Source organism: Nicotiana tabacum, chromosome 22, assembly GCF_000715075.1.
Source record: "Nicotiana tabacum cultivar K326 chromosome 22, ASM71507v2, whole genome shotgun sequence".
In the NCBI taxonomy this organism is placed as follows: Eukaryota; Viridiplantae; Streptophyta; class Magnoliopsida; order Solanales; family Solanaceae; genus Nicotiana; species Nicotiana tabacum.
In genome coordinates, this window is record NC_134101.1 from 100,363,378 (window position 1) to 100,382,898 (window position 19,521).

At 38.6% G+C, this 19,521-nt stretch overlaps 1 protein-coding gene across 2 annotated transcripts in view; it reads right to left on the reverse strand.

Moving 5' to 3' along the window:
• Positions 1–10,578, reverse strand: part of LOC107813587 (E3 ubiquitin-protein ligase UPL6) — a 69,270-nt gene extending 58,692 nt beyond the window's left edge. The window contains exon 1 of one of the 2 annotated variants that reach the window (XM_075242600.1): positions 10,219–10,578. In XM_075242600.1, coding sequence (XP_075098701.1) covers positions 10,219–10,377 — 159 coding nt within the window. In that variant the 5' untranslated portion in view covers positions 10,378–10,578. The remainder of the gene's footprint in view (positions 1–10,218) is intronic. The other variant, XM_075242601.1, reaches the window with a different exon arrangement.
• Positions 10,579–19,521: the final 8,943 nt, after the last annotated feature.

Genomic DNA, 19,521 nt, shown 5'->3' on the forward strand with positions numbered 1-19,521 from the left:
AATAAACCACATGATAGCTAAAGGGGAAATGCTTCATGCCCTGGGACTTTTCCTCCCCCTCATGTGCGCCCAACTATGCAGCACCTCCCTCACAGAGCCCGGCATCACCCAATATACCCCAAATAAGACGAGGAACACCCTCCATAAGCGCGTAGCCACTCATAAAATATAGTAAAAGATGATTGACGTCTTCACCCGAACTTTTGCACCTAAAGCACCAGCTTACATAGGTAATCTTCATTTTCCTTACATTTTTCGCTGTTATTTTTATCTATAGGGAATAAGTGAACACTACCTCACATCTTTATACTTTTTTTTTTCTTTCTGTTAATTGTATAAGCGAAAGGAGTACAATTATTAGAAGTATTAGAGGGATGGAATGTATTTGCAAGAAACATTCATATTTTAACAAGGGCTGGTGAAAGGTAGTCAAAATCGCTAGTTACTCCATAGGTGGATTCTTGACTCAACGGAGGAAAGATTGTAACACTCTTCAAATCTATAAAAGTTTCAAGACCCACTAAATATAGAATTTAATTTTTATAATCTTAAATTATACTTCTATTACGGATTAAAACCCTTGTGATTGATTTTGAGTTACTTCTCTATTTATAAATAATTGGATGTACAATTAGGGGAATATTAATAATTTTATTATTATTAATTATTAAAAGTAGGAATAATTAAATACTAGTTAAGTCAAAAAAAAAAAAGCAAAAGAAATCACGTGCAAACTAAAGCCATAAAAGGCTCTTGGTAGTTGGCTGGCAAAAGGCCTACGCCTTAGGAAAAGAAAAACAGAACTCACATTCTGTTTGCCAAGAAACAGAGGCGCCGTTAAGCGAGGTACTCACACAGGCAACAAAAATTCTAGGGTTCTTTACAAATCACTAATTCTTGAACTCAGGTATATAAAATTCTCTATTGTCAATTATCCTAATGTAGCAGTAGGTAAGAATAGAATAGTTAATTTCCTTCTTCCTCTATATCAACAGTAAATTTCATGCTTAGGTGTGAAACTTTAAAATTAATTAAAATGCACTGATTGTTGTAGAATCAATTATTTGACAGGTATAAATTGGACTAGGGTCTACGTATTGGCTCGAGAAGTTTTGAGGTGAGTTGATATAACCCTTTTCTAAAGTGATTTAACTCACAAAAGCACGCATACAAGGTGTTTGATGAATTGCTTAAAAGAGTTTATATTTACTTAATTGGAGCGAGTGAGTACTTATTAGCTTAGAATTGTTCTAGCAAAAGTTTAGATGATTTATTATGATATATGTGCATAAATTTTCAGATTTTGGTGTTATTCTTATATGTTATTTTCATGTTGAAAATTTATGAAGTAGCAAGAATCTTTAGAAATACTTCTAGATGTTTATTTCATTCTTATGCAATGCTTTACATTTAAGGATACCAGCATGAGCATGTACATGATGTTCCAAAAAGAAAAGATTTAGACTTGAAAAGTCACAAGAAGATGTAAAAAGAAAAGATTTTTGGGAGTATCCTTTATTCTGAGAAGGGGTCATCGTCCAGGCCGAGGGTCCTGACCAAGGCGTTGACTTCCTGAAACTACTTGTGCCAAAGTAGGGAGCACACGAGCCGAGGGTCTCGTTGCTGAGAAATTACTTAGCCATGCTAAAGTATGATATATGAGCGCTGAAGTATAAAGAGAAGTATTTTTTTTATAAGAAATCAAAAGAAAAGAATTTTTTTAAGAATATTCATAAACTGTTATTATGCAATTATTTTAGAATTGTTCTTATAAGCTTTATGTTTTACATGTATTTAGAATCTTTGCTCGTAATGTATATGTTATTAAAGTTTCGTCCCCTGTCGTTGAGACTCACTGAGTACAATGGATGGTACTGACGTTCTCTTTTGGGAACCTATGTTGGTCTGTGGTACAACGTAGGAACCGGTTTTGCAGGCGAGCAGGCTACGAGTTAGGACTTCCTTCTCTTCCAGTGCTATTGGTAAGCTCCGCTTTTGTTCGTGGAGTATTCCTTAGAGTCGTTTTTATTTAGCTATTTCATTATTTACTTAGAGAACTGGCCAGAAAATCTCATGTCCTGAGCAGTGCATCAGTTTATCAGTAGAGGCTTCATAGACACAGTCGGTAGGTTAAGATTCAGATGTTTTTATAATAATAACTTAGCAGTATTTCAATGGTTACTAAAAATAAAGTTTTGAAGTTGGCTTGTTTTAGATATTTAAATTATTTAAAGGTATTTGGTTGCAGTAGTGCCTTGTGGCATATAAAATTTGAAGTTACAATAGATTTGATAAGCGCAGATGGTTCACTCGGTCGTGTTTAGCGATTGGGTGTCGGTCCCGGCTTGTTCAGAAAATGGGTCGTGACACTCTCTAATTATAATTGTTTGTTCCAAGTGTGTTAGTTAGCTCTTCATTTAGTAATTATTAATTTTCAAGATCATCTTCCACAAATTATAGTTTTCTCAAACTGTAATCAAGCAAAGATAAATAGCGTAGAAATATTCAAATCCTCGTGGGTTCAACAATCTGTTATACTATCTTTGACAAGCACAAGTTTTGATTTTTATACACTGATTTACGCTCATCAGGGAGTCAACCTTAAAGAGACATTCCTTTCCTTAAATGTATTTGCAAATGACAAAGATGTAATGACATCCGACTTACTAAGATAGGAAGCACGCGAAATTTTTAGGATATATCCTCCATGATACCTATATAGGATTAGCAATAGGAAGAAGTGGAGCATCTTCTTCAAAACATTTATAGCCTTCTGATAGAATCGAAAAGTTAAGGCGCTGAGCCGAGAGCATGAGCAAAATGCCGAAAGCGTAAGAATCTTATTGTAAATATCTAAACAAAAGGAAAAAATGCAAACTTTAAGGTCGCAGCTTCTGATGTGTGGGTGTGGCACGTCACAGATTTGAACCCTGGCACAGACAAAAGCTTGATATTTAAGTGGAGAAGGATATAGGGACGGGCCCATCATCCCCGAGTTTCGAACTATGCGCCATTTTCCTTCGGGGATTTCTCTGTTATTTAAAAAAGCGGACCGGAGCCCCTTAAAGATAGCCTTCTTTGCATGGCCTGCTACTTAGGATGTCATTCTCAAAGCGCACATTTTGAGAAATAAGGGATGCATAATAGGACAACGGTGTTATATGCATAATAGTCTCTCTTTCGTTCGTTCTTTGGGTTTAACGACAGCCCTAACTTCTCGTTCTCCGACAACTCTGGCAAAACCACGTCGGACATATAGGTGAGTCATCTCCTTTTCTCTTTCTCATCTTCTTCTACTCCTCTCTTCTTCTCCCATTCTGCTCCGTCTCTCCTCCCCCCCTCTCTCTCTCTTCGCCCTACATCTTCTTCTCCTTTCTTTCTTTATTTTCTTTTCCTTTCTTCTTTGAATCTTTCCCTACCTATCCTAGACCAGACGAAACCTATCTCCCTACCCCCCCCCCTCGTTTTCACCTCTTTTCGTTCTCTTCTGTAGGTTCATCGGCGGCCTGTTGCCGGCAGTAAAGCACAGCTCCGACAGGGACAGTGAAGGTGTGTGTGACGCTAGGATCTGGTTCTACAACAACACCTCGACTCCAGGAGGCGTTACAGCAGGCTTCAGTAGCGGGCCCCACTAAAACAAAGTTCAGTATGGGCGGAGGCAACGGCTAGAAATCCTCGAATACGTTCCAGGTTCTATCTTTCTTTATCTTTATATATTTTGACTTATTTTGTATCCTTTTGTCATAATATATTTTGATTTTAATCTGTCTCTCTTTCTCTTTATATATTTTGATCTATTCTGTATCGTTCTTTGTCTTTGCCACTTACTACACATTCAATTGCATCAATTACTTGTTTTTCTGTAGTTGCTTTCTACCGGTGCCTTAAGGTGCAATAGTTACCTTGTTGCGTGCTGTAGTAGTACTAGCTTAGTATCCCTTAGATTATTGTGGCTGGGGCGAGGTATGGTAGAGTGAGGTCATGTCCTTGGATGGGGCAGGGGGCGGGGGCAAGGGTGGGGGGGCAAGGGTGGTGAATGAACCGCAAGGCTGAGGATTGGGGCCTGGAATATAGGGAAATTGACGGGGAAGTCTTGAGAGTTAGGGAAGATTCTCCAGAAAAAAAAGATTAATATAGCGTGTATCTAGGAGACTAGATGGGTGGGAACTAGAGCACGGGAAGTTAACGGGTTTAAATTGTGGTATTCAGGAGTTGCTAGGGGCAAGAGTGGAGTAGGTATTTTAGTTGATAGGGATCTTAAGGAGCTAGTGGTAGATGTTAGGAGAGTGAACGATAGGCTGATGACTATTAAGCTAGTGGTTGGTGCCTTGGTGGGTTCACTTTAAACGTGATTAGTACATATGCGCCTCAAGCAGGCTTGGATGAGGAGGTCAAGAGGTACTTCTGGGAGAATTTAGACGAGGTGTCCCGCTTACCGAGAAGTTTTTCATAGGAGGTGATTTTAATGGCCATATTGGGGAGACTGCTAGGGGCTATGACGATGTGCATGGCGTTTCGGCTTTGGAGGTAGAAACGAAGCAGGAATTTCGATGTTGGAGTTCGCTAAAACTTTTGATTTGGTGATAGCTAACACGTGTTTTCAGAAGAGGGAAGACCACTTGGTCACTTTCCGAAGTACGATGGCTAAGACTCAGATTGATTACCTTCTCTGTAGGAAGGGCAATAGAGGCTTGTGCGCTGATTGCAAGGTTATCCGGAGTGTCTATCAACACAACATAGGCTCTTAGTAATGGACCTGGAAATTAAAAGAAAGAGGAAGAAGAGAGTGGTGTATGGCCAATCCTAAAATCAAGTTGGGAGCCTTGACTAAAAACAAAGCTCATGAGTTGGGGGAGAAGTTGGTGGCTATGGGGGCCTGGAGGAGTAGTGGGAACGCAAGTAATATGTGGTCCGCGACAGCGAATTGCATTAGGGAAGCTGCTAGAGAGGTGTTAGGGGTCACGAACGGATGCGTGGGAGACCACAAAGGGGACTGGTGGTGGAATAAAGAAATCCAAGAAAAAGTAGAAACCAAGAAAGCAGCATATCTGAAACTAGTGGAGAGCACAGTCGAGGAGGAAAGGAGGACGAATAGGGAGTGCTATAAGACGGCTAAGAAAGAGGCAAAATTAGTGGTCACGACGGCTAAGAATGCAGCGTTTGGGCGCCTATATGAGGAGCTGGGGAGTAAAGGCGATGACAAGAGATTGTACAGGTTAGCTAAGGTTATAGAGAGGAAGGCTCGGGACCTGAATCAAGTGAGGTGCATTAAAGACGAGGATGGTAAGGTATTGGTGGGATGAGACGTCTATTAGGCTTAGGTGGCAGACATATTTCCATAAACTCTTAAACGAGGATGGTGACAGGAACACCGTACTTGGTGAGTTGGAGAACTTAGAGAGCCAGCGAGATTATGGTTTTTACATGCGCTTTAAGGTGGAGGAGGTTGAGTGGGAGATGCGGAAGATGAGCAGGGGTAAAGCGACTGGGCTGGACGAAATTCCAGCAGAATTTTGGAAGGACGCGGACCAGGTAGGCTTGGAGTGGCTTACTGGATTGTTTAATGTCATTTTTAGGATGCAGAAGATGCCCGGTGAATTGAGATGGAGCTTGATGATCCTGGTGTACAAGAATAAAGGGGATGTCCAGAATTGCAACAATTATAGGGGTATCAAGTTGTTGAGTCATACTATGAAAGTTTGGGAGCGGGTGGTGGAGAGGAGGATGAGGAGAAGCGTGTCTATTTCTGAGAACCAGTTCGGATTCAAGTCAGGACGATCGATCACAGAAGCCATTCATCTTGTGAGGAGACTGGTGGAGCAGTATAGGGAGAGGAAGAAAAATTTGCATATAGTGTTCATTGACCTAGAGAAAGCCTACGACAAAGTCCCGAGTGAGGTCCTATGGAGATGTTTGGAGGTTAGTGGCATCCCAGTAGCATACACTAGGGTGATTAGAGATATGTACGATGGTGCTAAAACTCGGGTGAGGACTATGGAAGGAGACTCGGAACACTTCCCAATGTTGATGGAGTTACATCAGGGATCGGCTCTTAGTCCATATGTATTTGCTCTGGCAATGGATGTGTTGACGCGACAAATCCAAGGGAAGGTGTCATGGTGTATGTTATTTGCAGATAATATAGTGCTGATTGACGAGACGCGCTGTGGGATTAACACTGGGTTGGAGGTTTGGAGACATACCCTGGAGTCTAAAGGTTTCAAGTCCAATAGGACGAAAACAAAATACTTGGAGTGCAAGTTCAGTGAGGGGACGCATGAGGCAGAAGTGGACGTGAAGCTTGATACACAAGTCATTCCCAAGAGAGAGAGTTTCAAGTATCTTGGGTCTGTTATCCAAGGTAACGGGGAGATTGACGAGGATGTTACATATCGTATTGGAGCGGGGTGGATGAAATATAGTCTCGCATCTGGTGTTTTGTGTGATAAGAATGTGCCACCAAGACTTAAGGGCAAGTTCTACAGAACAGTAATTAGACTGACTATGTTGTATGGTGCTGAGTGTTGGCCAGTCAAGAAGTCTCATGTCCAAAAGATGAGAGTAGCCGAAATGAGGATGTTGAGCCAGGAAAGATAAGATTAGGAATGAAGTTATTAGGGACAAGGTGGGAGTGTCCCCTATGGAAGACAAATTGTGGGAGCCGAAGCTGAGATGGTTCGGGCGCGTGATGAGGAGAGACATTGATGCCCCGGTTAGGAGGTGTGAGAGGTTGACCATGGCGGGTCTGAGGAAGAGTAGAGATAGGTCAAAGAAGTATTGGGGAGAGGTGATTATGCAGGACATGTCATTGCTTCAGCTTATCGAGGACATGACCCTCAATAGAAATGTTTGGAGGTCGAGAATTAGGATTGTAGGTTGATAGGTAGTCTAGAGTTTCTCCTAGTCTTACCAGTAGTATTAGTATTATTCTTACATTTTTGTGTTCCTAGATCGTTGTTATTACATATTGTGTCATTCTTACCAGTATTGTTAGTGGTGCTCTTGTATTTCTTATTTTTAGATCTTTGTTACACATAGTGTCTTTGTTTTTTTCTTGTGTTACTATTGTTGGTCACTTCTTGTTTATTGTTTCTTTAGCCAAGGGTCTATCGGAAACAACCTCTCTACCTTCACAAGGTAGGAGTAAGGTCTGCGTACACACTACCCTCCCCAGACCCCACTCGTGGGATTACACTGGGTTTGTTGGTGGTGGTGTTGTATGTGCAAGAAGGGGAGAAAGGGCATTGGTCACTTGCTCCACAATTCTAAGTCGGCGTCAAGAATATGGATTTCGTTTACTGCTTGTTTAATGCTCTGTGGTACCTCCGAAATAACGTCTCTTGGGTACCTTCCGAACGGGTAGGGGAGACCGTCAAGACATGGAGGCAAATAAATGGGGAAAGAGAAGAAGAAAGTGCAAAAGGTAGCCTCCTGAAGTCTATTCTAAATGATTCAGGGATTGCTCAAAGGAGTTGAAAATTTTGCATAGAAGATCAAGAATATTCCCTCTAGTTGGCAGCCATCAATACACAATCGAATAACACTCTCTTAATCCTAAGAAGACCACAGCTGGTCTAAAAGAACAGTCTATCGAATGACTACGGCTCAATACAAAATGAATACAAAACTTTTGATTGGTAAGTAAATATTATTACTATAAGGAAAACCACAAAGGAAGTGCTTAAGTACAATAGTATGTACATAAACAGTCCATGTCAAAATAGAATTCCAAACAAAGAAGTTATTAAATTGCTAACCACATAAACATCTTTCAGTTTATAATAGAAAGCTAACAGCGGTAAGCATTTAAGTTTTTAATTATGTACGATTGAGTAATTCCTTCAAATATGTCTTCGGTCCCTTTTTTTCCAAAATACACACGATACACGTGCTAGGATTTCGCACTAAATCACTTTGACATCCTTTATCAGTCCACACAAAGACCAGCAACATAGTAGATCCTTGACTACAGCAAGCATCATTGGATGCCAAAAGTACTGAAAATGAATTAACAAAATCAATGCCAAAATAACTTGCATCACATTTATGGAACCTTCATATAGAATCCATTCCGTTCAGGTTAATTTCATTCCAATGAGAAGCAACTTATAATTTAAAGGCAAATGACTATGATCCAAAAAAAAAGACTCGTTAAATTTTGTACCTATGCAACACGAAGAGGTGCTAACGCGAGGTTAGAGGTGTGGAAGGAGACCCTGGAGTCTAAAGGTTTCAAGTTAAACAGGACCAAGACAGAATACTTAGAGTGTAAGTTCAGTGGTACGACTCACGGGGTAACAAGGCTGGATTTAGAAGTCATCCTAGGAGAGGAAGTTTTAAGTACCTTGGGTCTATTATACAGAGGGATGAGGAGATTGACGAAGATGTCACACATCGTATTGGGGCGGGATAGATGAAATTGAGAGAAGGTATCACCAAAGCTTAAAGGTAAGTTCTACAGAGTAGTGGCCAAACTGATGAGTGTTGGCTAGTTAAGAGCTCTCATGTCCAGAAGATAATAGCAGAGATGAGAATGTTGAGATGGGTGTGCGGGCACACCAGGTTAGATAGGATTAGGAATGAAGTTATTCGGGACAAGGTGGGTGTTGCCCCTATTGAGGACAAGATGCGGGAAGTGAGGCTTAGATGATTTGGATATATGAGGAGGAGAAGCACAGGCGCCCCGATAAGAAAGGTGTGAGAGATTGACATTGGAGGGCCTAAGGAGAGGTAGAGGTAGGCCGAAGAAGAAATTGGGGTGCGGAGGCAGATCCCAGAGTCTAAAGGTTTCAAATTAAACAGGACTAAGACAAAATACTTAGAGTGTAAATTCAGTGGTGCAAATCAAGGAGTGGAAGGGAAGACCTTGGGTCTATTATACATGGGATGGGGAGATTGACGAAGATGTCACACATCGTATTGGGGCGGGATGGATGAAATTGAGACTTGATTTTGGTATTTTGTGTGACAAGAAAGTGTTACCAAAACTTAAAGGTAAGTTCTACAGAGTGGTGGTCAGACCGATGAGTATTGAGCAGTCAAGAGCTCTCATGTCCAGAAGATGAAAGTAGCAGAGATGAGAATGTTGAGATGGATGTGCGAGCACACCAAGTTAGATAGAACTAGGAATGAAGTTATTCGGGACAAGGTGGGTGTAGCCCCCTATTGAAGACAAGATGCGAGAAGCGAAGCTTAGATGGTTTGGATATATGAGGAGGGGAAGCACAGACACCCCGGTAAGGAGGCGTGAGAGGTTGACATTGGAGGGCCTACAGAGAGGTAGAAGTAGGTCGAAGAAGAAATTGGGAAGAGGTGATTAGGCAAGACATGGCGCAGCTACAACTGACTGAGGACATGACACTTGATAGGAAGGTGTCGAGGATTAAGATAATAGGTTAGGTAGTCTAGATTGTTCATACTGATAGTATTAGTACGTACTCTCGCATTCTAATGGTATTAGGTTTCTATGACTATCTGTCGTTTCTTTCATTTTGGTCATCTTACTATCTTGTTGCTATTTATGCTGCTTTTACATGGCTTCTCGATGGTGTCCCTTCTTATTTTTCTTTCCACTAATGTGGTGATTATGCTTTCCTAAGCCGGGGGTCTATTGCAAACAGCTTCTCTATCTCTACAAGGTAGGGTTGAGATATGCGTACACACTACCCTCCCCAGACCCACTATGTGAGATTATAATGGGTATGTTGTTGTTGTTGCACCGTACCACACTCTAACTAGAATTAAATAATGTAAGTCTAATATAACTACACCTAATCCCATTGCTTATATGAATTTTTTGCTTCTATTGTGCTCCAAATGAGAAATATTACTTGAAAAATACTGACATGGTGTTGCTGCCAATTCTACTCACACATAATAAAGCAGAATTGTAATACATCGTCTCGGCAAGCACTAGTAATACATCATTCGATTCAAATAAAGACATCTTATCATACACAACTCCAACCTAAAGTAAAAGTAAACTTCTAAGTTATTGGTTTATCAATATATCAATCAATCAACTCTCCCGAACTAGTTGAGTTGAGTATCAATATATCACTCAACCAACAGTGCCTCAATCCTAAATTAGTTGCCAAACTTTAACTATTGGGTAAAACGTTAAATTTTTACCCCCCCCCCCCCAAGATACACCCACATTAAAACTTTTCTCAAACCCAACAAAGAAAAAAAAAGGAGAAACAATAGCAGAAAAGAAACCTGAATTTTGATGGCAGCACAGTTCTGCTGACGCAACCAGAGGCGACGATTCCGCTCTAAACGAGTCTGTTCCAGAAGCTTCTGTCGGTCACGTTCCTTGGAGCTGCGCCCACCCAAATCGACCCGCTTCCTCGTCGAAGGATCACCAGAGAAAAACATAATTTCTTTTTCTTCAAATTCACAAAAAAAATCTGCCCTAAAATTCCCTGTGGCCGATGATTGATGAATCCAGAATTCGTTCAACTGATCGGAAATAGTAGTAGCAAGAAAAGAAAGCGGACTCGGGAAGAAAAGGGTCTCTAGTGTTTCCTATGGTTCTTTTCTTTAAACTTTGGGAATGAGAATTACAGCAATACCCTTAAGAAAAAATAGTACTCCGTTTGATACTTTTGAGATAGAAGCCGTTTGTATTTCGGTTATTTTTGACAATTAATGGTTGGCCAAGTTTCTAAAAAGGTGTTTTTAAGTATATTCTTCTCAAAATTATTTTTTTAAAAGGTATTTTGAAAACAATTTATTTCCTTCTCTTCTCAAGACTACTCAAAAGTATTTTTTTTCTTCTAAAAGCTTGGTAAAATATTTTAACATTTAGAGCCGTTTGAATGGACTTATTTTAAGTGACTTTTAAGCCAAAATAACTTTTAAGGTATAAAAGGGTGTTTGGCTAAGCTTATAAGCTGGTCAAACTAGCTTATAAGCACTTTTAGGCTTATGTACGCGTTTGGTAAAGTTAAAAGTGCTTATAAGTCAAGTGCTTAAAGTCAAAAATAAGCCAAAAGTCATAAGCTGGTCACCCCCAGCTTATGAATTTTTAGCTTATAAGCACTTTAAGTTTGACTAAAATTTTTACTATTTTATCCTTAAAATATTCTTTTTTAGAACAAAACTCCTATATCGATACTCACTGCCTCAAATATTCAACCTACCTCGATACGTCGATACTCACTGTCTCAAGTATTCAACCTAAACCCCCCCTCCCTCCACCTCTTCAAGTCTGCAATTCTCATTGACTATTTAAGATAAGCAAATTCTCTATTGCTTTGCATTTTTGGTGTATTGTTTTCTAAGTGTTGTGGTGATGAAGACAATATTTGTTTCTCTTCAAATAATTTGTCTTATTTAGGTTTATTTTTTACTAAGAAATTTTTGTCAATTTACTAGTTATTATAACTTATGATTATATGTTTATCATAAAATAAATTATATTTATCATAAAAATTATCTTATCTAAGCACAATTATATTTAAAATAAAATGACAAATAGAATATTTTGTATTTGAATCGATCCGGAATCTAAAATTTTGAAGAAATTACCACTACTAAATAAAATAAATTTTAGCGACAGACAAATTCTGTAGCTAAACAGAAAAATCCGTCGCAAATCTCATTTAGCGACGAATTATCAAAAGATTCTGCTAGCTACGAGCGTTTTAGCAACAGATTATCGACGACGTTCGTAGCTAATTTCAGTTTTTTTTTGTAGTGTACGCCCTTATAAGTGTAAACAGTTCTAAGGTTATTTAAGTCATTTTCACATAAAAATAGCTTATCAGCACTTTTTTTTATCAAATACTGCAACAACTTATTATCAATTTCAGCACTTGTACCCAAACATGTAACTATTTATTTATTAAATCGGTTTCAGCACCTAATGCTTATCAGCTACTTCAAATCAGCTAATCCAAACGGGCTCTAAGTTAGGAATTCTAGCTTTTGACTTTTGGCTTATTTTTGTCATTTTAGCTTAAAAACAAGTGCTTAAAAACACTTTTTTACTTTATCCAAATACTACAAAATGGCTTAACAGCTATTTTTGCTTAAAAGCACTTAAAATAAGTCAATCCAAACAGGCTCTTAGAAAACACGTTTGTCCTAAAAAGCACTTTTGGCCAAAATAAGCTTGGCCCATATATATATATATATATATTCTATACACTTTCTTGAATGTTATATATAAAAATTATACAAATATACACTTTAAGGCTACCGAATGTAAATAGTTTCTGAGGCATGCTAAAAGTGATAATAAAGATAAAGTATGAAATCTCATAAATATAATTAGGCTACAACACATGGATGTCTAAAACTATCTCAAGATTTGGTGTCACAAGTACAAGAGCCATTAAAAGTACTAAATACAAAATCTTCAAAGAAAATACAATATTGTCTGGTATAATAAACAGTAAATAGGGATATGTAGGGGACTCGAGGGTATGCGAACGCCATGCAATACTACCTCAAATCTCTAGAATAGTCCGAGCTAACTACCTCTGTGAGCGCCGCTGGGATCAACACCGGGATTTGCACAAGAAGTGCCTAGGTATAGCATAAGTATAACCGACCATATGTACTTAGTAAGTATCAAGTCTAACCTCGACAAGGTAGTGAATAAGCTATTACGAGGCAATATAAACCTGTACAAGTAATAAGCAGAAAAGCAATGGCAATATAGAGACACGTGTAAAGTCATAAAATTAAATAAGAGAATAGATAACAAGCAAGAAATAACATAATGGCATAACCTTATAACGCAACACCATAATGGAGAATAAAAACCAAGAATAACTACAAGACTTTCTATCCATTGTAGAGTGCAACTAGATCTCAATATCAATACCAATAATAATCATTACCCGTAGTCGCATTGTAATGATCCGACCGGTCGTTTTGAGCATTTGCATTACGTTCAGCTATTTGAAGTCTTGAGTAGCTTTATATGATGTATTTACGACTTGCGTGAATCGTCGATTTTGGTTTTCATGTGATTCGTGATTGATTTGGAAAAATAATTCTCAACTAGGAAGCTTTAAGTTGGAAGAGTTAACCAAGTTTGATATTTATATATTTCACCCCGGATCGGAGTTTTGATAGTTTATTTATGTTCGTATAGTGATTTTGTACTTGGGCATATGCCCGGATTTGCATTTGGATGTTCATAGAAGATTTTGGCGCTAATTGGTGGAAGTTGGCAATTTGGAGGTTTTGAAAGTTTATAAGTTTGACCGAGAGTTGACTTTGATGTTATCGGGATTGGATTGTAGTTTCGGGAGTTGGAATAGGTTTGTTACGTGATTTGGAACTTGTGTGCAAAATTTAAGGTTATTCCGAGTTGGTTTGATATTGTTTCCCGTGGGAAGGGATTTTTGGAGTATTGATTCACGTGCTTCAAGGTAAGTAACATGTCTAAACTTGGTTTGAGGGTAACTTCTCTGTTGCCAATGATATTATAGATGTGTTGGGGGTGACGCATATACTACGTGACGGGCATATGTGCATATATCGGGGTTATTCATGATCCGGTTAGATCTTAAGCTATTATGTGCCTTGTTTTGCTATTATGCCTCATTATATCCGTATTTTCTCTACTTGTATGGCTACTTGAGCTATTATTCATGCTATAAATCATATCTAGGCTATGTGTTTATCTGTTTTAGACATGATAGAGCTATTCTTGTTATTTTGAGTTGTTTGCCTTAATTGTAACCATACTCTCAGTCATGATACTATATCCACATATTGTATCACTGTCTCTGTACATTCTTTATATATTATATCACATATTGTTGATACCCTTATATGTATGGCATGGGTTGAGCTAAGTATTGTGAGATTGAATATTTGAGACATGACCGGTTAATGACTGAGCTTGGATCATATAGCCGATTTGGTATTGATTTTGAGGTGACACATACCCCAGGAACTACATTGGACTGAGTGGTATTGATTGTGAGGTGACGAGTGCACCAAGCCCCATATTGGGACTAGTGATTTTGATCATTGCCTTAGACAGATAAAAACCATGTTAGATGATTTCTATGAAGAAATTTATGCTTTAATTGTTATTCTAGGAAAACATGCCTATTTTCCTGCTATTTATGAAAATGTGGAATTTAATATTGCTTGAACTACGTCTCTATACCTTTATTATTCTATCATTATTGATATTGGTTATTTGTATTGAATGTTGGGCACTTGCCAAGCTCCTCACTACTTTCCGCCCAAGGTTAGGCTTGTTACTTATCGAGTACATGAGGTCGGTTTTACTCATACTGCACTTTACACTTTATGTGTAGCTCCAGGTACTGCAGAGATGAGTGATTGTTAGCAGGTGGAACCCGTACCAATTCTTAGATATTCGAGGTAGCCGTTGTTACAGTTCGCAGGCCTTGAAGTCCCCTTCTGCTTTGTTTATGCTATCATTGTTCTATCTTTCAGACAGTTTTGTATTTTGGACTAGACTTTGTATTTAAATTTTGTAGTGCTCATGTGCTTGTTGACACCAGATCATGGAATGGTTAAGTTGTGTTACGACTTATGGCTTCAGTTGTTTATGATTATTTCCGTTGTTGAGACCATTTTATATCGTTATTTGAGTTTATTACTGCTTATTGATTGATGACTTGCTGAGCAAGAGGTATTAGGCACCGTCACAATGCCCGTGGGAGTTTGGGTTGTAACAAGTTGGTATTAGAGCACTAGGTTTCTCAAGTATCACGAGTCATGATCAAGTCTAGTAGATTTTTACGGATCGGTACTGTGACGTCTATACTTATCTTCGAGAGGCTACAGGACTGTTAGGAAACTTCACTTTCTTTCATTCTTTGTCGTGCGGATTTATCATGTCCCAAAATACCTAGACGTGACTAGCACCCTGCTAACCAATTTACACCATATACATAGCATTTATTCAAAACTCAACCGAAATAAATGCAAGTCCCTAATATTTCAATAATTAAATGCGAATGATTAATGATCCAAATTGTTCCATAAATATTTATGAATAATAATAACCAAAATGGAGCAACAACACTCTAGCCCAAATCTCAAACTAGACCATGGAGCTTCTAACAAAATTATAAAAGACTCAAGATCGGATGTGTAAACCCCAAAATAAAAGAATTCATATAAATAGATAATAAATACTCTTTTGGTAGCCTCCATAAATAATACGGTGGCTCACCTCAAGAAATGGATCAACTCTAGCGAACTCGTCAGCTACTAGCTCCGTCGTCACGAATAGTATCTGCATGAACATGTAGGTAAGGATTGAGTTATACATGAATATAACCCCGTAAGATCTTCGACCAGCTACTTTGAATACCATTGGAACAAGTGTTAGAAAATACAAATACACCATAACTAACACGATTTAATAAACACAATAAACATACGAAAACTCAATGTATTATCAACATAACTAATAAGAATTAACTAGCAAGATACACATATCTCAATATAATACACACTAAGAATCAGTCATAAACGGTAGTGAAGGAAATTAACCAACACCCCGACGAGTCCACGACGGCACCATAATGCCTCAATTATGTGACGAAGCATACATAATACCCCCATTGAAGCACACACAATGCCCTAATTATATCAATAAGTATACACAATGCTCCAATAATATCAAGAAGCATACACAATGATCTGGTGTTGTACAAAAGCATACACAATGCTCCAATATCATGGCTCACAGCCGACTCACACTATCAAATAACTTATAAAATAGTTTTAATAATTTTCATAAAATAATATATTTGTGGCTAATCAAAGACTACCGATTCTGCCAAGCACGTGTTTGTCCCAATAGATGGACCATGCAGACGAAATACATTTTCAAAACTGGTTTTGAAAAAGTAAGTATCAAAGCTTAAAGTTTTACTTGCCTCGACTATGCTTTCGATTCTCTAGATCACCTCAAACTTAATATAAATTACCGAAATTGTAGACTATAGGAGCCTTTTTTTTGTTTTTTTTTTGTTTTAAACGACTACTTTATATTATAATTAAAAATGTGTTACATGGAGCGGCTGCTCATTGACAGTGTTACAAAAAGTACTAGGAAGAGGAGAACCTCCAGTGTGGTGCCTTGCTACATCAGTTATAATAGTGGTACTGCTAAAAGGAGACGTAGCTATACTATAGTACATGGGTACATCAGTTATATTAATGCTACTGCTACTACAACCATTGCTTGAAGATGGGCCATCCAAAGGTTGACAAAATTTGTTAATTTGTGTATGAACGCCAATAGCCACGCTGGGCCTTTGCATGGATATATTGCCTTGCTGATCCTTGAGGAGGTGGTCGATGATGAAAGGAGGAGGGTCTGCCAAAAAAGTGATGTTTCTAGTTGATAGCTCCATTCCAAAGTGTTCTAGGCCATCTGCTACTATATTTTGCTCCCTGTAAATATGTCTGACTTTTGGATCACTCAGTTGCCGGATCAGGAATCTGCAGTCATTTAACAAATATGAGTGTTGTATTGTATGTGTGTGCAATAAAGTGATTACCTGTTGGGCATCCATCTGAATTTGTAATGGAGTTAGGTGATATGCTACTGCTATTTGCAAGCCACGTAGTAGTGCCATAAGTTCTATTTCTATGACATTGGTCGATGGATGTTGACCTGCATATCCCGTTACCCATTCGCCCTTATGGTTTCTGAAGACCCCCCCCCCCCCTCCAAAAGCCAGCTTGTGGTTTGTGGGAGCTGAAAGCCACATCTGTATTTAGGATGATGATTCCCCGAGCAGGGGGAATCCATTTTACATACCTAGTCATTTTAAGACTTTTATGGGTGCATGTATTAGTTAGGAAAATATGTTCACTGGTTAACTGGACAATTGTATTGGTAGAAGGCTGTATAGTAACATTTTCAAAATAATTTTTGTTACGCACATTCCATCGGTGCCATAATATAAAAGGTATTAGCTATTGCGAAGGTAAGCCATTGTTATAAAAAATTACCCTTTTGACGAATAAGTTGCTTAAGCCATACATGATTGGGAGTTCCGTTAGTGGTTAATGATCGCAGAAGGTGGTCCAACTTTAGGTTTTTCCAACAGTTACGTGCATGCACATACTGAAGTAGTATGTGTGGAATGGTCTCTTTTTCTAGGTTACAAATTGTGCATATATTAGAGGTGGTAATTCCCAATGTATAGAGATAGTCTTTTGTTGGCAGTTTGTTGTGGTTTGTCAAACATAAGAAATGTTTTAATTTTTGGCAGTGTTTTCAATTTCCATATCCATCCATGATTATTATAGTGATGGAGTGGCTTAGTAAGGGCTTTATAGCACGAGCTGACAGAAAAGTTACCCGCTGGTGTTAACCCCCAAATTATATGGTCAGGGGTGGATCCATACATGGGTATATGGGTGGTGTTAATTGACTAATTTATTTTGTAGGGTAGTTCGATGGATGTCACACCTCCTTTTTACTACACCCCCGAGAAGGGTATAAATATAAGGGAGTTTTTCCAATTAAAGGACAGTCGAAACGAGATTATTTATTTAACATTCAGAGTCGCCACTTGGAAGATTTATGGTGTCCCAAGTCACCGGTTGAATCCCGAATCGAGGAAAATATGACTCTGTAATGCAGTCCGCGAACCAGAAATCCGGGTAAGGAATTCTGTTAACGCGGGAGAAGGTGTTAGGCATTCCCGAGTTCCGTGGTTCTAGCACGATCGCTTTGATCATACTTGGCTTATTAATTTAGGAAGAGCCTAATAATTACTAGACAAGAGGTTACAGAAAAATCAATAGATCGTGCAAGATAAACAGAATGAACCCCAACATAGGGAATTCAGCCTCGCAGTATGGCATTATAATACTTGAGATATGTTCATATGGGGAAGTTAAAAGGATATTGTACGAGTTCTATGGAAATAAAAGAGAGTGCCACTGGGAAGACAATCAAAATATAAGTTTAAAAGCAACCAACAAGCTCCAGGGCGTGGAGATAAGTAACTACGGATAGGTATAGGCAAGAACGAACATCAGGAGGTCCGTCGAGTATACAATGTAATAAGCCCACAGCTATACAAGAGTCAGAGAATGCTCCCTAAGTACTACAATGAAGGACTAGCTGAGGAAATGAGGAGAAAGGCTTCAACCTAAGCACAGTGACCTAAAGAGAAAATGGTCTTGTAACAATAATTTCACAACAACATTGTATGTCCTCCATAAGAAAGAGGAATCTACCGTGGGTAGTGAACGGGAAGTAAAAATCAAAAGAAATATTCGAAGATCATATGAGTTGTACGGAAATTCCGGCAAGCGTGGGAGACTAAGCTAAGCAAAGTATACACGCAACAAGGAGGAAGAAAGATAAGGAAAGGTAAAAGCTTACGTTAAAAGAAAGATGAGAAGGAACGAAAGGAATTATTTGATCAATGATCCCAAGTTAGTCACGTTATTATGCACTCAAGATTTTAGAAAATTATCCATGGAGCATATATATGGCAATCGTACAGCCGTAAAAGACTCTGGTATAAGTTGAAAAGAAGGAATTAAGTTCAGGTTATAGAAAAGGATTGAATTGTTGGATGATGGTATCATGGGTATTCCATAACGCCCATGAAAGGCTAAGGTAATAACTGATACCATGATCCACAGATCGGAAGATAGCTTAAGCCTATGTAAAGGCTAATCAGAAGGAAGAGGAAACTAAAGAATTACATCACCAAAGTAAATCAGGAATCTGATTATTAGACCTAGAAAAATTATAGAAGTTGTGCTGGAGAAGATGACAGAATAGCTCTTAATAGCAGACGTTCAATAGAAACAACACAACGACTATAATCTATAATGGCTCTACAAGGAAGCCAGTTGGAAGAAGTACCAGCCTCATAAGAAGTCAGTACGAAGCTCCCACCGGATTGTGTATGCACCAAAGGTGTAAAAAATTATAATAGAGCTTCAAGTATAGACGTGAATTGTACCTATGTGGAAGGGAGGTCATGAAAGAGATAGAAGATACAATGTGAGATTTTAAGGTAAGAAGGTAGAGGTGAACAACGTGTGAGATACTCAAAGGCAGAGTATGTGAATAGTCCATACATCGGATAAAAGGCTAGATGTGTTGGGATTCAATATCCAGGAATGACAGTGGCATATCTCACAGCCTATGGTTTCTCGGTATCGAGAAACCTAAGTAAGAGAGTAAAAAAAGAGTGAGAAATGATGTAATGTTTTGCCTGATATCCAGAATAACATAAGGAAATCAATGGTGCAAGAAAGTTGAATAAAAGTTGCGAGTAGTATAAACAGATATGTGTAGGTCGCAAGATAAGGAATGGTAAAGAGACAGAGTTCTGGAAGACAAGAACAAGGATAAGAAAAGGCGAGTAAGAAGGTGACGAGAATGGATAAGTCCTCGGGATTAAGCCCATGAAAACAAGAAGAGCTGATGGTTTCTCTAAGTTATAGAAAGCTCAGTATAGCCTGAATAAACTCAAAGGAGTCTAAGACTAGTAGCATTTAGAAAAGATGGAATGTTGCCCTGATAGT